The 24,693-nt window shown below is 46.2% G+C and overlaps 1 protein-coding gene and 1 pseudogene across 3 annotated transcripts in view; one reads left to right on the top strand and one right to left on the bottom strand.

Moving 5' to 3' along the window:
* The window catches only part of Btbd9 (BTB domain containing 9), a 351,932-nt gene that overhangs the window by 255,767 nt on the left and 71,472 nt on the right, over positions 1 to 24,693 (top strand). For all 3 annotated transcript variants that reach the window (XM_021186356.3, XM_021186361.3, XM_021186357.3), the window contains exon 8: positions 16,458 to 16,647. In XM_021186356.3, the coding sequence (XP_021042015.1) occupies positions 16,458 to 16,647 (190 nt within the window). The remainder of the gene's footprint in view (positions 1 to 16,457; positions 16,648 to 24,693) is intronic.
* LOC115029835 (U6 spliceosomal RNA) lies at positions 5,197 to 5,320 on the bottom strand (annotated as a pseudogene).

The raw sequence follows: 24,693 nt of genomic DNA on the forward strand, positions 1-24,693 counted from the left end.
CTGCCCACAGTGAGCTGAGACTCTACACCAATCATTAGTCAAGAAAATGTCCTGCAGACTTGCCTGCAGCCAATCTGTCCTGGAACTCACTCTGTAGACCAGGCTGGCCTCGAACTCAGAAATCTGCCTGCCTCTGCCTCCCAAGTGCTGGGATTAAAGTTGTGCGCCACCACTGCCCGGCTTTTTTTTTTTTTTTTTTTTAGAGATATTTTCTAAATTAAGATACCTTCTTCTGGGCTGGAGAGATGGCTCAGCGGTTAAGAGCACTGACTGCTCTTTTAGAGGTCCTGAGTTCAAATTCCAGCAACCACATGGTGATTCTCAACCATCTGTAATGAGATTGGATGCCGTCTTCTGGTGTGTCTGAAGACAGCTACAGTGTACTCATATACATAAGATAAATAAATAAATTAAAAAAAAATCCCTTCTTCTAAGATGGCACTGCCTTGTGTTAGTTCGACATAAAAACTAGCTAGCCACAATTAACCCCTTGTCAACTTGGCACACAAACACATCACTTACTAAGCCATAACCTTTCCTTTCTTATCCCCAAGATGTTATGTTAATATTACAATATAAAATGTTTTAACTTTTAAAAGCTCCATAGTCTTTCAAAATCCATACATTTTATAAAAGTTTAATATTTTTAAAATATCCAAAGTCTTTCTAAAATTTCAAAATCTCTATAAAATTCCAAAATCTCTTAGCTGTGATTTTTTTTCTTAAAATCAAAACACAAGTTAAATATGTTCTTCTTCTTCAGGGAAGAACCAGGGCACAGTTATAATTAAAGCACAACCAAAGGTCAACAGTGTCAAAGGCTCAGCGCTCGGCATCTGGGAGCCACTCACATCCTCTGGGCTCTAAGAAGCCATGAAACAGCTCCACTTTCCCAGCTCTTCACTCCCATGGCACCCACAGCTTGCCTATGGCTCAGGCTGGCTGCAGCCCACAGCTGTTGCTGTCCTTGTCCCAAGGTACTAAAATCTCCAAAGTGTTGGCATCTTCTGCTGCAACTGGGCCATACCTTTGTTAACAGCCTCTCCTGGGCTCTCTCCAGGGATTCTGACCCTGCTGCGAGGTGCCAAGCCTAAGCTGCTCTCCATGATCCCTGCAATCTTGGGCTGTCTCCTATAACTGGGGCCTAGCTACTCTCTCCATGACCCCTTCATGCCTTTAAAACCAGGACCTTCTGGGTGACTCTTACAAATTACCAAGTTTGGCTGCCAAGTGGCCTAAGCTCTCTCTGAACCACAGCTTCTATGTGCTGACTCTGAAGAGAAATTCTCTCAGATCTGTGATCCTTAATAATGCTGCTCTCTTCTTTACCACTGCTAATTTCTCTGCTCTGGTCAAACGTCACCAACTGTCCTAATAAAGCAAAGGGTTTACCTTAGTGGATCTGGATTCTTAATCACAGGCAGTTCTTCACCTCTAGCTGACCAGGACCATGGACTCTTAATTCAGAATCTCAAATGGCCCTGATGAAGTCTTTAAGGACTCTCAGATGTCTCTGAAGTTTCACAAGCCAGGCCTCCCTCAGCTGCACAGCTCTCAGCAGTATCTTCCCAAGATAGCTCAGTACATTCTGAGCACTCAGTGGATTTCCCAGTCCAACACTGTAAACACCGCCTCAGCCCACCGAAACAGCATGGCTGGCTCTGTCACAGCAGTACTCCATGACCTAGTCGCCAATTTCTGCCTTGTTAGGGTTTCTCACAGGGATGAAACACTATGACCAAAAGCAACATGGGGAGGTGTGGATTAATTTTGGCTTGTAGTTCTCTATCACAGACCATCATTGAAGAAAGTCAGAGCAGGAACTCACACAGGGCAGGAATCTGGAGGCAGGAGCTGATGCAGAAGCCATGGAGGAATGCTGCTTACTGGCTTGCTTCTCATGGCTTGCTCTGCCTGTGCTCTTATAGATCCCAGGACCACCAGTCCCAGGATGGCACCACCACCAACAGGCTGGGCCCACTGTTACTAATAAAGAAAATGTACTGCAGACTTCCCTATAGACGGATCTTATGCAGGCATTTTTCTCAATTGAGAGTCTCTTCCCAAACTACTCTTGGTTGTGTCAAATTGACAGAAACTTAGCCAGTATAACCCTGACCTACTATTTCTACTTCTAGTAATTTATCCCAGGAAAGTACTTAGAAACATTTCCTCTGTAAAAATTTTTAGTGTCTGTTACTTATGGTAATACAGTAAGGGAAAGGGCTACATACTGGCCCACAGTAAGGACACAGTGGAATGGATTATGATACACTCACATGTCAGAATTTCTGTAGAGTCACCTATGGTGTGAGAACATGCCCACAGTATAATATAAAATAGAGGGAAGATACACCCTTTATAGCCAGAATGATACTGGTATTTTAAAATTAAAGGTAATAATATATTCCTCATTACATATGCACCTATTCATTTGTTAAGACAGCCTTTAAAAACAAAAACAAAAAGCATAGAGTGGGAGGGTGCTACAGGACTGGACCCTCAGTTCCTCACAGTTCTGCAGGCTGGAAGCTCCTGTTGGAGTTTTGGCACACTCCCTTTCTCTGGACAGCTCTCTTCTCAGCATGGAGTTGGCCATCTTTCCCTCTGTCCTTTCTTGGCCTTTCACCTGTCTGGTCACCTCTCTAGCATCTCTTCCTTTCTTATAAGGGCACTGGTCATGTGTGATAAGGCCCTTCATTTTACCTTAGTTTTGTCGTTAACGGCCAGTGTGAGAGCTCCAGCATATGACTTCTGGGGCATGCAAGGTCACCAGTTGAAGAGCTTGCAGATGTAAGCACATTTCTAGATGGTGGGCTCCTCTGTAATTTTTTAAATTGTTTTTCTTCATCAACGTGTTTTCAGTGACTATGAAGCATTGTATATAAATGGGCGGAGATGACTGGGTCTGTGTGTTTGTGTGTGGGCTTGAATTGGGGTGATACTGGGCAGCTGCATATGCAGTAGGCCATCTGCCAGTGTGGGTGTCTCAGATTGCTTCCTCACCTTATTGTGTGAGACAGGATCTCTCACTGAGCCTTGAGCTCTTCAGTTTGGCCTGGTTGGCTACCCAGTAAGCTCCGGGGATCTACCTCTCTCCGCCCTAGCACATCAGTACATCTCTTTTTCATGGATGCTGGAGATCGTGCTGAGCTCCTCATATTTGCATCTGACTCTTTACCAAATGAATCATCTTCCCAGCCCTTAATGAAACTATGTCCCTGTCACCTTCTGTAGAGGAGAGTCAAGGCTTGAGGGACTGACAGGGCTAGTTTCTCAGAACTTTTAGAATTGTCCTCTTTGTGAGTCACCTGCAGTGGGCGACTCACCCTATGGCCCTTAGAATGAACCGACTACTGAAGAACCTGGTTGAATCTGTGGGATACTGGAGAACAGCTCCTGTGTGTTTGCATCTGTGCACAAGTCTAGACTGTGAGAGGCTGGGTGAGAAAAGACAGTGCGGGCAGGGCCAGCAGGGAACTTTCCTAGCTTGTTGGTGCTGATCTCAAGGGCTGCTGCAGCACATTCCAGAGCCCATTAAATTGTGTATTGTCAGTCCGGGCCATTTAGTGTTTGCTGGTGCTGTGTGTTAGGGAACATGCTGGAAATGGGAGAGGGGACTGGCAAGAAGATTCTGGAGTCGTGGGCTCCACTGATCACATGTTTACTAACGTGCACGGCAGGCTATGCTTTTGTGGGCCACAGGAAGCTTCAGGACTTGGCCACCTTGGAAGCAGATTGCTTGCTGCAGTAAGGTTTTGGGAGGGGTCTCCACACCAGTGGGCCCTTACTGCTGCACAGTCCTGCGCCATTGGGTGAGGTTGGGTCACTGGCTGGTGTAAAATGAAGCAGTGACATGAAAATGGGAACCTGTTAGGTGAGGCAGGCAGGGACGCAGCCATCTCTTTGAATTTATTGGCTCATTAATATTGTGGAGATGGGTATGTTTCTTTTATAGCTGCATTAGATACTTACCTTTCTAAGGACAGGAATCGGTACAGTGCTACAAGAGAGAATGTACTTAAAAATCACAACATTACCTGTGGTAAAATTATCATAAAAACTGCCTAGTGCTCATGCGGGCCGTGACTGCAGCCCTGCCCCGTAATGACAGGAGCTTGTCCGCAGTGAAGTTGTTTCCATGAAATTGTGATGAAATCAACTAAAATGGTAATAAAGCAGAGTAAAAGGGAGAGGACTCAGGCGAGATGTAAAAATGCAGAGGGTGTTAGGATGTGCGCATCGGCATCTTCCAGAAATGGATCTGTGAAATAGCAAATACGAATTGACTGAGATTTCCATTCAGAAATGTTATCCTTGCAGTGGGTCCCACATGCCTGTCCCCTAACCACAGCCCTGACAGGATAGCTATAGTGATAGGCTTTGGTGTCAAGCAATAGTTACAAAAGCTTGCTGCCCCTTCCCTCCCTTCTGATGAGAGTCGCTTGCCCTGGGAGCCTCTTCAGACTTCCCCAGCTGCTGCTCCGATGAATTAATGTTCAGTAGATGCCTGTTATAAAGAACAGGAAGCACCTCTCAGTGAGTCCTCAGTGAGCTGTGGAGACAATAAAATATCTATGACCAGAGATGTCTTATATTATAGGAATAACTTCCATATTGATACTATATTCAAAATGACAGATCTGTACCCTTGTCACGTTGCTGCCCCCAAAAGGCAAGATGCCACCTCCTCTCCTCCACAGTGTCAAATGTGTCTGGCCTTCCCCATGTCTTCTCTCTAGTTCATCTCAGTGAGTTAGTCTATCAGGCATCTTGACTCAAGATCTAGCCTTCCATTGCCCATGGGATGTTTAGAATCCTCTCCAAGGTCTGCATTGACTGATGCCAGCTTATTTGCCTAGGCTGGTACAGCTCCTCTGCTGGCTGGCTGTCTCTGCCCAGCCCGGCAGTTCTTCCCATGGAGAGACTATGGGGCCTTTGCTCTTGCCATCCTCCCAGGAATCTTCTTTATGCTCCCTCCTTCTTAGCCCCCTCATCCTGCCTGGCCCCTTCTCTCAGGCAGTCTCTTATTAACTTGAATTTTCTATCTATGTCCCTTTTCTAGAAAAGCCTTCCCTGCCTCTCTTCTCTTGGTCTGTATTATGCTTCCTTGATTTCTTTCTTTTTTTAAAAAAGTAATCTTTTAGTTATATATAGTTCTTAGTAAAAATTAAAACCAAATGTAACTTGGACAAAAAAAATATGGGAACGTTGATGAATTTGCATGACATCCTTGTGCAGTGGCCATGATGATCTCTGTATTGCGTGCAGCAGCCATGTATTGTTCCAATGTCGGTGTATGTGCTGCTGAGGTAAGCACTAGTCAGGTAGTTTCTTTGTTTGATGTTCAGAGATCCATAATGTTCCTCTTAGAATACTTACTTTTGTCTGTAACTATTTATTTCTTCATATTGTTTTTAATAGAAGGGAATGTGGGGGTGTGTGGGGGGGTGTAAGCATGTGTGCTCATGTGTGTATGTGTACTACTCTAATAGTGCCTGGATTCTTGATAAATAGACAAAAGAAAGGGAGGGAGAGATGGGGGGACAGAATGATGTGTTTCCTTCTGAGGACGATGAACCAAATCCCATTCCACTCTGTTGTTGACTTTTTATATAATAGGCAAGGCATATTTTGAATTTAATGAATTTGTAACTAATGAGAACTGACTGCATCAATAAAGTCATCTCATAAAACAGATGCTCTCTGAGCCTTAAGCTTCTGATCTAGAACACAGTGGGAAAGCTGCACCTTGCCACTTTGGGGAGGGTTGTTCTGTTCCTGGTAAGAATTCTTAGGTCAGAGCTGCATTGACTACGGACCTCAGATCATGTGTATGCCCCTAGTCTGGGCAAGGCCTTCTCATTATTTTTTTTTAAAGATTTATTTATTATTATATCTAAGTACACTGTAGCTGTCTTTAGACACACCAGAAGAGGGCGTCAGATCTCATTATGGATCGTTGTGAGTCACCATGTGGTTGCTGGGATTTGAACTCAGGACCTTCGGAAGAGCAGTCAGTGCTCTTAACTGCTGAGCCATCTCTCCAGCCCCAAGGCCTTCTTTTTTGACAGTTCCTCCCTGATCTCTACTCTTGGACCCTCCTGTTTATAACATTAGCTCTAGTGTGGTTAACTATTTCCTTAATGTGGACCTGTTTGTTTTTTTTGTTTTTTCCACAATAATAAGGCTAACAGTTGTAAGGGTGGTTTTTTTTTTTGTTTTGTTTTGTTTTTTTTGTTTTTTTTAAAGAGCTGTTCTGGGCTGTGAATCATCTAGTTTGCATTTCTCTTATCCTGTATGTTAAGATCTGCCCATCACTGAGGCCCAGTATTCCTATGACTGGGATCTTGTATTAGTGACTTTGCATAGTCCCACTGAGAGCTAGACAGCTGATACCTTATGTAGCATCTTTTCACTGTCCTGACAGTCCTACAGGTCAGAGCACCGAGTTGATCCTGGTGGCAATTAAGTGACTACGGGCACAGAATGGTGTGATAGTGCATTTCCTTCTGTGCCACAACAGCTGTACAGCAGCTGCATAGCGAGTCAGTGCCTGTTGTCTCCAGTCATCCTAGTCACAAAAGGTCTGATGGATACAGTGTGTCTAATGGGACAGTGAGGAGCCCTCCTGTCCCCTGGACAGGCCTCCATAGAAGCATGCTTCTGGGTTTTGCTCCTCCCACATCCTTTCTCTCTAGATTCTTCCCTACTCCCATATTTTTGATTTTTATAGCTCCTGAGGGAAACTGAGCCCTTTGTGCTTAAACATAACAAGATTGCCAGAGGGTGAGTTTGGCAAGATTGGAATAGTGGGCAGTCCAGGAAGCCAGTTTTGGGCTGTGTACATTTGCCAGGTACTCAGACTTAACTCCTGAAAGTAGGTGACTCTACCACTCAGAGGTCAGGGGTGATACATGACATGGCATCCCCCAGAGCAGCCGAGAAAGCTGGACAGTGTAGTCACAGTCTGCTTAGCTTAGCCACTTCAGTCCGCATTGCATCACTAAACTGTGGACTCAGTCTTGGCCATAACATGATCAGAATTCATGACTTTGCTCTCCAGCATCTCCCATTCTTCTGAGGACTTATTACTTTAAACCATAATAGTAATTTTCATATCATGTTATTTTTATTTTTCAACTGGCTGAAGACACAGCGCATGCAGAGAATGTTATTCTTTATACAGTAACTGCCTGGCACACACAGCCTACATAATGGCAATTAAACTGAGCTCCAGACTGACAGACAAGCTGTGGAGCTGAAAGGCAGGGTTTCTGTAGAAGATCAGTTCTAATAATTTTTGTATCGGAGTGTTTTACATATGTGACATTTTGTATAATAAACAATTAACTGCCTGCTTCTGACATTTCAAAGTTAATGTGGGAAAGTTATACAACAGTCACAGTGAGCGTCACCTCCCCAAGTGAAGTGGCAAATGGCTATCAGCCTCTAGTTCCGAGGCCCTGTTATTCCTCTCTGCACACCCTGAACCTCTTTGCTGGCAGCCGGCAGGCCATTGTCTTTGATAAACAAGATAATTGATATAAATGGAGGTGTTCTTCTCTGAAATGGTTCCGCAATTGCAGGTTTTTCAGGCTGGAGGTATAATTTTCCTTGTGTCCCATTACTGTTAATCTCTAAATAGATAGATTAGTTAATCTGCCTGCCTTCCATGAGAAGACACTGGGTGAGTCACCCCTCAGCAAAGCCCACAAAACATCGGGTGAAACTAGGGCATAGGAGAAATGATGAGCAGTCGCAGTGATGATCAGGAACATGTGCGGTTTGAGCAGGAGGCTTAGAGCTTCGAGCTAAAGAAGAGGTGCATCCTCCTCAGGAAGAGGACGGCTGGCTCTGCCGCGTGGACACCGGGCACACAGCGAGGAGAGCTGCAGCGCCGGCGTGTGCTGGCTTGCTGCTGCTTTGTTCGAATGGACTAGGCTTTGCAAAGCCTACTTCGTATCATAAGTTAATGCTCAGCCTTCTCAGCCCCCCATTGGGTGGCTTTCTTTATGAAATGTCAAGGATCTAGCCTACAGAAGAGCCATGCAAGTTTGCACCCAGTTGTGAAGTCTGCTCTGAAAAACCTGCCCCTGCATGCATGCACACGTATGTCTGTGTGTGTGTGGTGTGCACATACATACATACATGCACAAATGTGTATGTATATATATGAAGTGTGACAAGGAAGAATGAAGGCACGTGGGCATTGAGTCTGGGGGAGAGGCATGTGGTCTATCCATGACTCCCCAGAGGAATGCTGTGCAACTTATCACTTAGGGACATGGTGGTTTGAAACCATAATAAGCAGCCTTTGGACTGCCTTGGTCATTCTAATGTTTAGGTTAAAGACCAGTTTGCACTCTGAGCAAGGCAAGTCATAGTAAGATGAGCTGTCTCCCAGGCCAGTCCTCTGTGGCAGGGTTATCACACCACCTTTCCGATCCAGCACGCCAAGGGTGCTTTACTGGCCAGTTTAATGTCATCTTTTCACTGAGCGGTGGGCTTCCCCCGCCTCCTTCCACTTTTGAAAGGTTAGCCTTTCTTCAGAACAGTACAGGTTTCCTGCAACATCTGTCAGCTTGGCAACGAGCACACCCCAAGGAAATGACGAACATTTGAAGACCATCTAAATACTTGAGGGACCTTTCCTCTTCTCCCCTCTCTCTTTCTGATCCTCTCTTCTCCTGTTTCTCCTAGGAATAGTGGGACAGTCACCTGGCATTTGTTGCTCGCTCACAGTCGCTTACTGCTGATAAAGTGTAAGCCCACTTACAGCTGTGGCTTGTTTTTTAAATGAGTTTTGATTTACTCCTTGAGTTGTGATAGCCCTTGGAACCTTGAAGCAGAACCAGCCCAGAAGGCAGCTATGGGCAGAAGCTTTTGTTTAAGGAAAAGAGACTGCTCGGCCCTGGACCGTGAGCACAAAGACGTCTCTGCTCTAATGACTCAGATGATCTTGATCTGATTCAGTAGGTCAGAAATTGCTGTCCCCAGCAAATATCGACCAGAGGGAACTGCTTTCTCGGTTATTCTGAAACTGCCGGCTGCATATTACACTAGCAGGTGCTAATAGTTTTTTGCAGGTCAGTAGAATTGTTATTGGCTCTTCCTTCCTTTCCCCAATCCTTTTACAATCGCAAGGTGGTGTCTCCTGAGCACACAGATCTCCTTGTATGACTTGGATTTGAAATCCCAGGCCTACCCACCATTCCTTGGGGAAGACCTGGCCCTTGGTTACTAGGGAAGGACGACATGAAGAGCTCATTTGAAACTGAAACTCAAACCTCACCTAACTGAGCAGCTAGTGTCACAGAAGGTGGAGAGAAAGAGGGGGCAGTTCTCCTTGTCACACAATAGAGAATTGAAGTCGAGGATGGTTAAATGGCTTCCTTAAGATTGCCTAGAAAGTTGGACTACAGTCACAATCCATGGGGGGGGCGGGGGGGGTTCTCTGCTTTCCAGCCTTTGCCTGTTGTAGCAGAAGATAGGGCAGGTGGGGTGGGTGGGGCATTGCCATTTCTCCCTGAAGTATGGAGACCTGAGCTGGGGAGGGCTAGAATGCAGAACCAAGAACTTCCTAACAGATGTAAAAGGATTAGAATGTCATTTTTAAATGCTGTGTTTATTTTGTATACTTCCAAGCACTGACTGTAGGCTACTAAAGAGCAGTGGAAGATAAGTTTTATTCTATTTCAGACAAATCTTTTTAAAACCATGCTCTAAATTTACAAAAGCCATAGCATCATTTATTTCCTCCGTGTAGATTAACCTTGGCTCCAGAATGCCATGTGAACTGTGGGTTCGGCATGGCATTTTCTGGTACCTCCAACCCTTGTGCTGAGTGAGTGTTGGCTAGCTTGGGAGCTGGGCAGCCACGTTCCCCACAGTCCCAGTGAGTGCCCCCCCCCCCCGCGCCAGTGTACCATCACCTCAGCTCCATGGCTCTGATAGTGCCTGAGTTGAACTCTGAGAGACTTGAGAGACAAGCTGTTCCCTTGGCCACGCCCTGGGGCTTGGTGAAAGAGCCTTGTGGTCAGAAGCTGTCCTACCCTGACCCACTCATTTCTCCTCGGGCCAGTTGTGCTCTCCCGAGATCCCTCTCTGCTAGGCCACCCAGGGCAACAGGGGGCCACAGCCTCTGAGAACCCACTGTTCCTGTGAGCCTTCTCTCTAGGCCTCAAGGGGCTGTGCAGGAAGCAGATACAGAGTGGCTTCTCTGTAATGTCTGGAGCCCATGTAACATTTGAATTCTTTACTATTGCTACAGCTTTTAGTGAAAGCTTAAATATTATAGTCATTGATGCATTCTCACATTTTAAGAAACATTCTCACAAGCCGGGCGTGGTGGCGCACGCCTTTGATCCCAACACTCGTGAGGCAGAGGCAGGTGGATCTCTGAGTTTGAGGCCAGCCTGGTCTACAAAGTGAGTTCCAGGACAGCCAGGGCTACACAGAGAAACCCTGTCTCGTAACACCAAAAAAAAAAAAAAAAAAAAAAAAAAAAAAGAAAAAGAAAAGAAAAGAAAAGAAAAGAAAAAAACATTCTCACATTTTAAGACTGGAGGGCTATTTGTAATCCTAGAACCAATCTAACTTAAACTTGTTGAATTCAGAACCAGATGCAGTCTCCAGCTTAGAGACAAGCTACCAGGTTATTAAAGGGTAGTTAGACATAATAATAACTTCCTTACAAGAGCATTAAACTTCTGCATCTGTGGGGCTTTTCTGAGGCTTTTGCACATTCTTGTTCCCTGGGCAAGGTAAAAAAGCTACTCCCCAATAGGACATCTCTACACTCTGGTCACAAGATTGTGATCTGACAAGCTACTTAATCCAGTAACGTGGAACAAGGACATTCGTTGGTTTCAGTATCTTCCAAGACATAAGGAAAAATAATCCCCGCAAATCTTACAGCATACGCACAGCACGACACCCTCCTGTGCAGTTCCAGTGACTGTTGTGTGCTGAGTATTTTTCCAGGCTAGCAGTACGGATAACCTCTCGGAGCAGAGGTTGTTTCTCTTTGGCAGATTGTGTCACTGCACTGAAAAATTGCCTGAGTTCAGACACAGGGCTGGATGCCTGGCTGTCTCTTTTTACAGCTGGAAATACCTTTGCCCAGGCTTTCAAAGGCCAATGTGAACACAGAGTGAATTTGATGGTCTCTGTCAGCGTGCATCCGTGAGGTCCATTGTCCTTAGCCCCCCTCTCTGCAGCTCCTGAGGATCCCTGTCTCTGAGTTATCTTCCAGAGCTGCAGTATTCAGAGCTAGGACTTCAGAGGTGACAGTTTGAGGCATGGAGCTGGGGGCACATTCGAAGGCTGGAGAGCTCTTGGCTCTCTTGTGCTGGGCAGGAAAGTACAGTGTGTGTGTATAGGGGTGTGGACAGATGTGGTGAGAAGTGCAGTGTGAAGGCTGTGGCAGTGTGAGGATGGGAGCTGGCACAGGAGATCAGATGTGGGATGGCACTCACCGAAAGAGAGGAAAACCAAGAAGAAAGTAGAACAGAGGGCTGAGTAGGGGCCAGGGTTCCTCTGCAGGGACTGAGAACTCAGTGCTCCTCCCTGGATTTTTCTGGGCTGGGTTTGGGTTTGGGAAGGTGGCTCCTTCTCCTGAGAAGCCCAGGAGAAGCTTTGGCAATTGATCACACACTGCTTATGATCAATGACTTTTCCCTCAAATGTGATGTAACACATGGTTGGTAGTGACTTCTTTTCTCATAGATAAAACCAGGAGTCAGTATAATTTGGCGCATACTTTGAGAAACACATTTGTGCTGTGTTTTGATAGCTTTCAAGAAAGATGGCCTTGTTCTCTAATTAGCTATTGTTCGTTTACAGCTGTCCCGCCGTTAAAGACAAAGCAGCTGTGGAGACTTTTTTCTTTGAAGAATGCAGCAGAAGGTCCGGTTGCAGTTGCCTTGGAAGCTTGTCTAGTCAGCAGCAAGTTCAGTGCAGGCCTGGGGATGGGCCCTGGGGTTATTAGCCTCCTTAAAATCAAACAGCAGTGAAGCTGGGAGATATATAGGTAGGACCTTAAGCTAAAAATAACCTTCCTTGTGTTTTAAATCAGGAAATACTTTATGTCTAAATTTTGGCACTCTGCTTAGAAAACCTTCCAAGAAAAATCTATTGTGAGATATTAAGCACTTGTTTGCTGAGTAAGTGGTAGGCCTGTTAGAATGCAGTTGTGAGATCCAATAACCAGGAAAACAGCAAGGAAAGCCCACCACAAGCTCAGGGCCTGGGGATAACAGTCTGTTGGTAAGAGCCATGAGCTATTTCATTTGGAAAAAGAAAAATCGGCTTCAGGAAGGCCTTTTTTTTTTTTTTTAAAGGGCTGGAGAGATGTCTCATAGGTTAAGGGTACCAGCTGTTCTTCCACAGGTCCTGAGTTCAATTCCCAGAACCTACAACTGTCTATAATGGGATCTGATATCCTCTTCTGGTGTGCATAAGTACATGCAGACAAAGCACCCATGTACATAAAATACATAAATAAATAAATCTTTAAAAAATGAACAAAAGGGACTGGAGAGATGGCTCAGTAGTTAAGAGCGCCAATTGCTCTTCCGGAGGTCCTGAGTTCAAATCCCAGCAACCACATGGTGGCTCACAACAATCCGTAATGAGATCTGACACTCTTCTGGTGTGGCTGAAGACAGCTACAGTGTACTTACATACAGTAATAAATAAATGTTTTTTTAAAAAATGTATTTTAAAAAAATGAAAAAAAAAAGATTTTCTTCCATATCTGGAGCCTATCTCTGGCAACAGCCATAACAGGTTGCCATTCTTACGGTTAGGTAAAGCTGGTGTAGGTGTCCCTCATGCCATGTCCTAGTGAGCTAACACTACCTTTTAAAAAAATATATTGCTACTGAATTAACTTTACTGGCAAGCAGGGAGGTAATGGAACACGCCTTTAATCCTAGCACTTAGAAGGCAGAGGCAGGTGGATCTCTGAGTTCAAGACCAGCCTGGTCTTCAGAGAGTGTTTCAGAACAGCCAGGGCTACACAGAGAAACCCTGTCTTGAGAAGCCTAAATAAATACAAATATATAGTGACCGGCAGGCTGTTGGTCACCCTGATGCTTTGTGAGATCTGGGAGCTGTGGATTGTGTTCAGATGGCTTTTCCTGCCACCCCCTCAACAGCCCAGAAACTCTGTTCTTCATACACTGAGAGTGTGTACACCTTGTTAACATACACTGAGAGTGTGTACACCTTGTTAACATACACTGAGAGTGTGTACACCTTGTTAACATACACTGAGAGCGTGTACACCTTGTTAACACACACTGAGAGTGTGTACACTTTGTTAACACACACTGAGAGCGTGTACACCTTGTTAACATACACTGAGAGCGTGTACACCTTGTTAACACACACTGAGAGCGTGTACACCTTGTTAACATACACTGAGAGCGTGTACACCTTGTTAACACACACTGAGAGCGTGTACACCTTGTTAACATACACTGAGAGCGTGTACACCTTGTTAACATACACTGAGAGCGTGTACACCTTGTTAACATACACTGAGAGTGTGTACACCTTGTTAACACACTGAGAGCGTGTACACCTTGTTAACACACACTGAGAGTGTGTACCCTTTGTTAACATACACTGAGAGTGTGTACAACTTGTTAACATACACTGAGAGTGTGTACAACTTGTTAACACACACTGAGAGCGTGTACACCTTGTTAACATACACTGAGAGCGTGTACACCTTGTTAACATACACTGAGAGCGTGTACACCTTGTTAACATACACTGAGAGTGTGTACACCTTGTTAACACACTGAGAGCGTGTACACCTTGTTAACACACACTGAGAGCGTGTACACCTTGTTAACATACACTGAGAGTGTGTACAACTTGTTAACATACACTGAGAGCGTGTACACCTTGTTAACATACACTGAGAGTGTGTACACCTTGTTAACATACACTGAGAGCGTGTACACCTTGTTAACACACACTGAGAGTGTGTACACCTTGTTAACATACACTGAGAGCGTGTACACCTTGTTAACATACACAGAGTGTGTACACCTTGTTAACATACACTGAGAGTGTGTACACCTTGTTAACATACACTGAGAGTGTGTACAACTTGTTAACATACACTGAGAGTGTGTACACCTTGTTAACATACACTGAGAGCGTGTACACCTTGTTAACATACACTGAGAGCGTGTATACTTTGTTAACACACACTGAGAGCGTGTACACCTTGTTGACATACACTGAGAGCGTGTATACCTTGTTAACATACACTGAGAGTGTGTACACCTTGTTAACATACACTGAGAGCGTGTACACCTTGTTAACATACACTGAGAGTGTGTACACCTTGTTAACATACACTGAGAGCGTGTACACCTTGTTAACATACACTGAGAGCGTGTACACCTTGTTAACATACACTGAGAGCGTGTACACTTTGTTAACACACACTGAGAGCATGTACACTTTGTTAACATACAAGTCTTGCATTCCGAAGCAGCAAATTAAATTTGTCTGAGCAGAATTGCTGTGTGCATGGAGGGGAAAGGTAATTTCTTCCCAAGCAGTTCCCCATGTCTCCTGCTCCTAGCACAGGCTGTTGTAATAGAAATGGAGCTGAGGATGGCAGTGGAGACCCAGGCAGAGACACACGCAAGATGATGGCTTCTGGCAGCTTGGGTTTGTAAACAAAGTGACGCAAATTGGGACAGAAATTCCAGTGGGATCAGGCAAGAGACTGGAAGACTGGAGATGCAGCACAAAGCCGAATCCCGTCCAGATGGTGTTTTTAATAAATGTATCAGGCTCAAATGAAAGACAGTAATGAATGTTCTAAATGGGGAGTGGCCCATTCCCAGGGCGAGCAGTTGCGCACTGTCCATGTGTCGCAGCCAGGTAGGGGCGCTCACTAGCTCTTCCCAGAAGGATGCATTTTGATCCTATATGTTAGTCAGGCCAGGTAGACAAGCTGGGGCTTGCATTTCTAGGAGAATTAATAATCCAAGAACTTTCTGCTGAAATGTAGGAAGTCACCTCTAAATGTTGGTGTACTCAATGGTGACATTCTGGACAAACCTTTCCTGTCACAGCCCTGTAATGTGATTAACTTGAGAGAGGAGAAAGAACACTACTAAAATATATTGTATGAAAAATTTTTAATATGGTTTTAAAACAATAAAAATAATAACCTGAAAAATGAAAAACAGATAAAAGAGCTTTTATGTCTATTGGAGCCTCATTGTAATCTGTCTGCCATGGGTGGCCAGACTTTCTGTACCTGGGTCAGATTTCAAGACGTTCTGAGGACAGACGATGGTGTTTACATAGCTAACCCCAAGGGTCCCCTTCTCTGTCTAGGACCAGGAAGTGGTAGCGCAAGCCTTTATCAGCACTTGGGAGGCAGAGGCAGGGGGATTTCTGAGTTTGAGGCCAGCCTGGTCTACAGAGTGATTTCCAGGACAGCCAGGGCTACACAGAGAAACCCTGTCTGGAAAAAAAAAAAAAAAAGACCCAGAGACTGATTGTGCTTTGCTTTCTTAAAGAAATGACTTGAGATCTGTGTTGTTTGGATAAGGAGCTTGGTTAACGAGGTAAAGTTCTGCAGCCTCCCAGAGCAGCGGGAACAGGGCTGCACACAACTTGGCATTCCTACTTGTCTCCTGAGGATGTGACCATTTAAAGTAATCATGGGGAGGGGAGTGCCCAAGCCTCACGGCCGGGCTTCCCATGCCCTTGTCTTTTATCATATACATCTTACTGTTTCCGAGAGCCTCTATCCTATTGAACAGCCAGCATTTTGTGGGAGCTCTTTTATAAATAAGCAGGTTGATGCGGACTTGAGGTATAGAGAGAGACTTGGAGTCAGGCTGCTGGGTTTTTTCAAGATCCAGCAGCTCCTGAACAAAAGAAGGAGGAGCCCCTGTATGGCTATGCACAGAACAGCAAACAGTGGAGCCCATTATGTGTTTAGAAAAGACACCTTCTGGACCCCTGTCCTGGCCCCTGTCCTGCTGGATGGCTATGTTTTCCACTGCACATGTATGAAGCTGTAACTTATTGGTTCTGGGCGCTGGCCAGGGCACAGCTCAGTGATAGAATACCTGCGTGGAATGTGCAAAGCCCCAGAAACCATAGGGAAATCCATCTGACCTGCTAGATAGTTTCTTCGGATCTCTACATTCTGTTATCATGTTCTTCATAACGAAATACTTAAGAATGGATTGCTACATATGGTTCAGATATTTCAGCCTGAAGTTCAGTTTTTGTTTGTTTAATTATTTGGCATGGAAACTCTTATCTAAAGATAATGGAGAGGTTATAGTTCCCCTTTATTGTTGACTTGAGATGCTAATTAATTAATTTTGTTCCAAGCACGCTATAGGGATGTGTTTGGCTCATCTTATCCTAATGCCCGCTCTTGTGCTTTGGCTCCACAGTTCCCCTGGAGAATGTGGCAACGATCGCTGATTGTGCCAGTGTGATTGAAGGAGTCAGTCGAAGCCGGAATGCCTTGCTGAATGGGGACACTAAGAATTATGACTGGGACTCTGGCTACACGTGCCACCAGCTGGGCAGTGGTGCCATTGTGGTTCAGCTGGCACAGCCATACATGATTGGCTCAATACGGTAAGATTTCTGTGCATTTGTTAGTTAAAAAGTAAAAATTCACATAATCCCTGACAGCTTTGGGGAAGGAGACAGGGCAATGGTACTCGCTGTCCACTTGGTACTACTTAAACGTAGTAGTACTAAAAGCAGACCTGAAGTCAGCAGTGGGGGAGGACTGGATGAGAGGCCTCCGATTATCTTGCTCCTTCTGCAGCGTTAGTGTGTGTAGATGATAGACTTACAGGGTGATGTTGAGAGGTGATATGGATAAAAAGCTATTTTCAGCTTCAGGAAACAACTGTGTATGTGAACCAAAGAGACCCAAGTATGAAGCCTGGTTCTAGACAGTCGTCTGAGTGTCCTTGGGCTTGAGTTCCCTCTTGATCCATTTCATTTTACGAAAGGAGCTTTACCTTTGCTTGGTTTCTGGGATTTTTATTAGTTTTAAGTCTGATACTGGCAGCATCCATCAGAGTCCCCTCTCTGCCCATCTTCTACCCCCCTGCCCTCCATCTTCTCGTCCTCTTCTCTCATGCTCTCTCCCTCCCATCCTGTCCCCTCCTCTCCCCTACCATCCTCTACCGTCCGTCCCCGCCCCCCGCCCCATCCATGTTCACCCTTGTTTCTAAGGGCGCCTCTGAAGAACTCACATGGGAAACAGTACATGCCTGTCTACCTCAGTCTGCTGAGGGTGTAGCACTGGCAGTCATGACTGCCCCTCTCCTGTTGCTTCTCTACGCTTGCTTTCTCTTCCCTGTTCTTGTCTTAGTCTGTAGGAAGAAGGAGCCAGCACAGGAGAACAGCGTCAGGCAGTGCAGCAGAAGCAGGCCTCCTGCCACTTGGGACAACCACCACAGCTAAATGCTGCTCTGTGTTTTCCACATGTGCTAAGGACTCGGGGTTGGATATGTTGAATGGAGACCGTTAGATTACTTCATGCCAGCTAGCTCCATTTCATCAAGGGCCGCATCACAGGCTGAGTACCATAGGAGATGAAGTGGGGCAGGGGTGAGCTCTCAGGCTGGATGAGCGCACAGCCATCCTCTTGACGCTTCCTGAGCTGTGTGCACTCACTACTGTGGTCCTGCCGTCTACCTAGTAAGCATCTCTAGGACCTTAGTCATGGATGATGTAAGCTGTCTGCATCTCCCATTACAGTTTGTCCCTCCTCACAAATGTGCCAACAGTTAGTTGTCCCTCTTCTGTCTTCTGCCACTGTCTTCCCGACAATTTCTTGAAGATTACCAATCGTGCCTCTGAGATTACATCTGCAATTTCTTGCAGCAGGCTTGGGGTGTAACTCGTCTGAGCCAGAAGACTTGAAGTCATTTAAATTGACTAGACACACTCTCTCACTTCACCTATTTGGGACTTCAATTTTCTCTTTATTATGTTTGTTCTGCCATTTCTAATTTGAGGGCCAGTCTCCTTACCAATGAAGATGGAAGCAAACAGGCAACTTAGTACCTCTGTCCACTCTCCTTTAATGGCTTCTGAATCTCATTTGCTCACCTAGTACCGGACACCCTTCCTCTGCACCCCAGTGTCTGTGTCCATGTGTCTTAGACCAAGGCAGCTACAGTGAAATTCCATTGCCCTTTCTTCCCGCCCCACTTACCTCTCCTCAGCATTCTCCCAGGATTCACAGTCAGGGCAGTGGCTCCACACAGCTTTGCAGCAAGCCAAAGCCACAAGGCCTTCCCTGGCTTTGCTGCCCTCTCTTATTGCCCCCACTGCCCTGAAGTTCCAGCAGTGCTGCCTCCTAAGAACTCCCAGAGCTCTCTGTCTCCTGTGTCTCATGGTGGTGTCCGAGTGAAACCTCTGCGGTGTCACTTCTCTACCCGCTTTGCCACGTGACCCTCTCTTCCCACCACACCACTCCTGACCCCTGCTTAAGGGTGGCAAGCCCCAGGGACTGCACTGTTAGAGACTTACAGCCTGGTCTCTGGTGTCTCGTCCTCAGGCCGCCCGAGCTGCTGTGGTCAGGCTGTGCCTTTGCTATCCGATCATGCTGATCTCATCACGTACAATCTTACTCCCTTTGTACTACCTCTTGGCTCTTCCTGAATTCATTGTGGAAATACTGGTCCAGCCTCCCATCATCCTCTGAGCCTCACTTAGTGAGGTTTCTATTGATTTGATAAAATACCATGGCTGAGAGCAACTGGGGAATAAAGGATTCTTTTCAGCTTACAACTCCTGGGTCACACTGCATCACCCAGGGAAGTCTGGGCAGGAACCTGGAGGCAGGAACTGGAGAAGAGTCCACAGAGGGATGCTGACAAGACTTGCTCCTCATGGCTTGCTCAGCTGCTTTTTTATACAACTTAGATCACTGGCCCAAGGGTGGCACTGCCCACAATGGGATGGCCTTCCCACGTCATTTGGTAATTAAGAATATGTCACACCAGGCAGTGGTGGCGCATGCCTTTAATCCCAGCCCTTGGGAGGCAGAGGCATGCAGATTTCTTGAGTTTGAGGCGAGCCTGGTCTACAGAGTGAGTTCCAGGACAGCCAGGATTACACAGAGAAACCCTGCCTCAGAAAACAACAACAAAAACAAAAACAAAACAAAAAAACCCAAGAAAATGTCCCAAAGGCACATCCACAGGCATCCATGCCCCCATCAGGCACCGCCAGCAGCTGCAGAGCCTCCCTCAGCCTTGTCTGCTTGCTGCATGAGGCCGGAGACAGCTCAGAGTTCACTTTTGCTCATACCAGGTTGCGTGTGCCCTGAGGTAGCCTTCCAGACAGAAGGGGATTACAGCAGGGTTAGGAGGAACTTGACAATTTTAGATCCAGCAGATCCCTAGGAGGTGGTTGCCATGGTGATAGCTCAAAGGAACAAGGGCTTGTCCTGGGGCATGATCACCCTGGCCTCCAGTGCTACCAAAGACGTGAATTCTGACTTTCTTTCTCAAGAAAAGTGTGTTACTGGGGCTCCGGGCAGGCAGAATGGGCCCACCTGGTCTCATCTAAGTGTGGGATGAAAATGGTTCCTGCAAACAATTTCATTTTTCCTGACTCAGAGGAGAGATGATGAGCAGGCACACAACCAGAGGCAGAATTGTATATCTCAGCACAGTGTGGCGCCTCTAACTTCCTGAAGCCCAGCTATTGTCTCTCCAGTAAGAAAATCCATTCAGCCAGAGAGATGTCTAACTAGCCAAGCATTCAGAGAGACACGTCTCGGTGAAGCTAACATTATGTTGTCAGGGACTGCATTTGCCTCTTCTGTGACATTATTAAGAGGAAAGGGAGGAGGTTTCCTGGCCACCAATGCCCGTGGACAACACTGGGTATCTTGGCAGGCTGCAGTTACGGCGGATGATGTACCCAGATAGACGTTTATTGATGTGAAACTAGATCATTGGCCCCTTTCCCTGGGGATGGGTAATGGACCAGCTGTGGGTTGATTAGTCAGTAGCACTTGACCCACAGCTTCCACTGCTCATGATAACAAACTGGCTTTCCTAGTCACTGTGTCTGTAGCCACCCACAGAGCAAGTGCTACCAAGCCCAGAGTTGTGCTCCACAGAGAGGAGGTTGCAGAGCTGGGAGCCTAGAAACCCACTTCCCTCTATCACATAAGCTTTGAAAACACATCTCTTTTCAGTTGGGGACTTCTCAGGCAAAGGTCTTCATTGTTGATGTTCTTAATTCTTCTTGTGATACATAGTGTGCTGTGGATAAGATCGTTCATTCTTCCCTTGCCCTTTGGCTGGGCAGGCAGGCAGAGCCAGGTTTCCTGGCAGAGAGAGTGCTTGGGCTCCAGGTCCTGTTAGTGTGCCTGACATGGGTAAGTGCCTGTGACACATCGTGGGAAGGCAGCTGGAGAGATGATCTCCACTCCCCCTGTCCCTTCATTTTCTTTCATTCATTTAACAAACAGCTTTTTTCTGTGGATCATATCCTGTGGTAGATGCTAAGGAGTACTGCATTGAGTGGAGAAGCCAAGCTCTGCATGCTTGGAGCTGGCACTGAGGACAGACAGACACAAGCAGGAAACAAGCATGCTTACAGTATGCTAAGTTCTTGGAAGTCAGAAGGAGGGGAGGAAGAGGAGGAGACAGAAGGGAGAGACAGTTCCGTTTCAGACTGGGTGGTCAGAGAAGGTTCTCTGAGAAGGAATGTGCGCAGAGCTGAAGGATGGTAAAGGAAGCACCATGGAGACTCAGGGAAGGTACTGAAGACAAGGAGCCAGGGACAGGAGAGGGGAGAGAACAGGAGGCAAGGCCTGGGAGATTGGGGGTGACAGCCAAGAGGAGCTCTATTGCAGTCTCTGCACTCAGCACCCGGACCCCCTCCTCCCCATCGCAGACTCCCATCACAGGCCTGTCATGGGAGAAGAAGAAGAGCTGGGAGCCTGGCAGCAGGGCCAGCCCTGAGGTGCCTTCTCTGCTCTGCCTCCTGCTTCAGCTTCCAGGGGTTTCCTTTGGTAGGACACGCCCCCAAGGCTGTGTGACAGCAAAAGAAGCATCTGGTCCTTGTTGCCTGGCTCTCAGGCAGCCAGAACTTACTCACTTTTAGGGGAAAGAGAAATTACCTGGAATGTGCCCTAGAAGTAGGTAATTGAGTAGTAATTATATCATTTCCATGCCATTTTAAAAACATTAAAATTTAAATAACAGGAAATCTTCAGAGGCCTGACCACATAAAAAGCCCGTCATAATAACTAACCAGATCTGTTGTGTCTTAGTTTATAGTCCCTCTTCACCTTAGTGTAAGACTGATCATCTGCCTGCCTGCTGATGGAGATACTGTGTTAAGAGTCAGATAGTCAGCGAAATTAACAATGTTTATATTAGCTTGGAAAGAAAGGTTTTGTAATTGATGCATACATGGGGTAGTGTAAGTAAAGTGCGCATGATGCATTAAATAACAAACTTAATTGTAATAGGCTGTCCAAGGAGGTCCAGTATCAATAGATGGACCTAAATAAACCCAGATTATGGAGTGAATGACCCAAAAACACTAAGTCCTCAGTTGGAATATATACATGTATACAGCAAGGTTAAGACTGAAGGGGCTAGCCCAGAGGAGCTATAGCTGTCTTTAGACACACCGGAAGAGGGCATCAGATTCCATTACAGATGGTTGTGAGCCATCATGTGGCTGCTGGGAATTGAACTCAGGGCCTCCTAACTGCTGAGCCGTCTCTCCAGTCCCCCAGAGGATATTCTTGATGGGTCTGTGATGAAGCTCTTTTTTTTTTTTTTTTTTTTTTTTTTTGGTTTTTCAAGACAGGGTTTCTCTGTATAGCCCTGGCTATCCTGGAACTCACTCTGTAGACCAGGCTGGCCTCGAACTCAGAAATCCGCCTGCCTCTGCCTCCCGAGTGCTGGGATTAAAGGCGTGCGCCACCACGCCCGGCTCTTTTTGTTTTTTTAATAGGGGAAAAAATCCCACAGACCTGCCCCCTATACAAGATAATGCGGCACAGAATGACTGAAACACCGCTGTGCCCTGCGGTGATCACACACAGGTGAAAATACAAGCAGAGGAAAGGGAAGCGTGTAAAGAAAGGCTCACACATTTGGTGTGGCCTTGGAGCCTGTTTGCCTTTTTCCCTGAACAGTTAGGTCCACACCGGGTTCAGCTGCCCTTCCGTTACTGAACAGTTTTGTGTACATAGGTTGCCTATTCGGGCTATGGTTCCTAAGACCCCCTTTGCTGTTTCCCTTCTTTCTGCTGCTTACCACTCTGCCAAAGTAGCCTTCATCCTCTTGTCCTAAGGGAGAGGCACAGAAAAGAAAAAGAGAAACTGGAGGCCATTCCACTTTGTCTCCTATTTAATGCCTCTAGATGAAGGTTTTATTTGACAAGGGTGGGTAGAGAAATTGACGTTTATGGTTCGAATGGTCATTTATAATATTTAAATATTTTCTCTGTGTATGGGCCCATTGTTTCATAGAGGACCACAGAAAATCTCAAATTGAAGATAGGGATTTTTCTAATACACATTTTTTTCAATATCGTGATGGACTTGGTCTCTAGAAGATTCCTAGTGCCTGGTACTTGGTAACTCTCATTGACGGCACTGACAACGCTCTTGTGATACTGCAACTAAAGGGAGTTCTATCTGTCACCTAAATTGGACATCATATTTGTTCAGTGTGGCTGATCTAAGTGTATGTGAGGAAACTGCTAAAGACCGGGCCCTGCAGATGACTGAGCTCAGGAGGCAGGCACCGGCACCGGCACCGGCATCGGCATCGGCATCGGCATCGGCACCAGGAAGGCCGCCTGCAGCCTCATCCAGCCCTGCTTCCATTTCATCCTGTCTGAGCTCCGCTGGGGCAGCAGCACATCCATTTACATTAAGACAGCCTTCTTTGCAACCTCGAGAGCTAGAAATTTCCTTTTTATAGTCTGAAGAATACAGCAAGCATCTAAATATATGACTCCTCTGCTTTGGATTAAGATTGCCTATAATTCTAGTTGAAATTGGAAAGATATTTTACGAAATTTGCTTCCTATCAGTCATGTTGAGTCGTCTGTCTCAGCCCCGAACTGAGGAATTCTTCCTTGTCGTGCTGGTCTCTGATTTATTTCCTAAGTGTTGTTCCTCCCTGAGCCCATCTGCATCACGTCGACGTCTCCTCAACACCCTCAGACCTCGGCACTGTGATTTCCAGAAAAATCAGAGAGGAAAGAATTATATCTGGGGTCCCCAACAGATGCTGGAGTGTGAACCGTATGAACACACAAAGGCCAGGAATCCTGGAGCCTCGCAGCAGAGTGAGTCAGAGCATAGTAAACAGACGGTAGCCGTCTTCCATGGCAGAGAAACTTCAAGATGAAAGTGAATTACTATGGCAACTAAGTTGCATGTGAAAAATACAACAGGCCTGCTACAATTCAGATGTTCTTTGGAAAGGCAAGAAAGGTTACATGCCAAAAAAAAAAAAAAAAAAAAGTGTTTCTGTGTGTGATTTACCTCTCATGTCAGCCATTTATCTCTCTTGAGTCACCGGGGAACCTGACAACCAGTCATCACATCCACAGCTAGATAATGTAAAGAGTCTTTTAGTTGTCAAAGATTAGCCCATCAAGAAGACATTTTTACAGAGGACTTAACCCCTTTCTAACCCTCCCCCAAATTTCATGTACAAACACATGCTTTGTTAATTATCTAGAATTGTCAGTTAAAACGCTTCTAAACGTCCATTTGCTCAATTGCATGCTTGAGAAGATTGGATGAGTATCATGCATTGGTTCTGGTTTCCAGGACCATGTCCTGGTCGGGCTTGATGGCCACTGCTCTCACCACAGAACCGGCCACACAGTGTCCTAGAGATGCGGCTGCCCCTGCCAGGGCTGCCGGAAGAACTTTGAGAAAATGGATAGACATTCCTGCAGCTTCAGTTGATGAGATTGCTTCAGTGTGACTTCTTAGTCCTGAGTGACTGCAGTTGCTCTGAAAGTCATGAAGAGCCATAGCTACTTCACCTCAGCCCTCATGGCCCAGACCAGTTAGTCTGATTCAGGTGGATTAGCAGTGGCTAGGAGGGCTGCCTGGCGCCTCGGCACTCCTTCCATCTGCCCCCCACCCCACCCCAGAACACCTGGGGCTTCACTCCTGCTGAGGAGACTTCCTGCTGTGCTGCCCTTTCATGATGGATCGGGCTCAGTGTGACAGGGGTCAGTTACTAGATAAGTGCACACTGTGTGCTTACCTCTTCCTAGCTTGCCCTGAGTCCTCATGGGAAGGATTGTCTTTCTCCCTTCTGAACCCACGTCCCTCAGGGATGACATTGACAGTCCTGTATCACGACTCCTTTCCTGTGACCCAGCACCTCTCAGGATGGCCTGTTTCCTCCGTTTATTGTTCAGAAATGGCTGTTTCTTCTGCTTCCTGTGCCTCCTAGGAGTTCTTTTTATTTCTATTTAATGTGTGGGTGTCTCACCTGCACACATGTCTGTATGCCACATGTATACATGTCTGTATGCTACATGTGTACATGTCTGTATGCCGCATGTGTGCCTGGTGCCTGCAGGGCCCAGAAGAAGGTGTCGGGTCTTCTGGAACTGCTGCTGTGAGCCACCATGCTTGTGTTGGGT

This window comes from Mus caroli, unplaced genomic scaffold, assembly GCF_978045245.1.
Source record: "Mus caroli unplaced genomic scaffold, Mus_caroli_1 scaffold_18, whole genome shotgun sequence".
Lineage (NCBI taxonomy): Eukaryota > Metazoa > Chordata > Mammalia > Rodentia > Muridae > Mus > Mus caroli.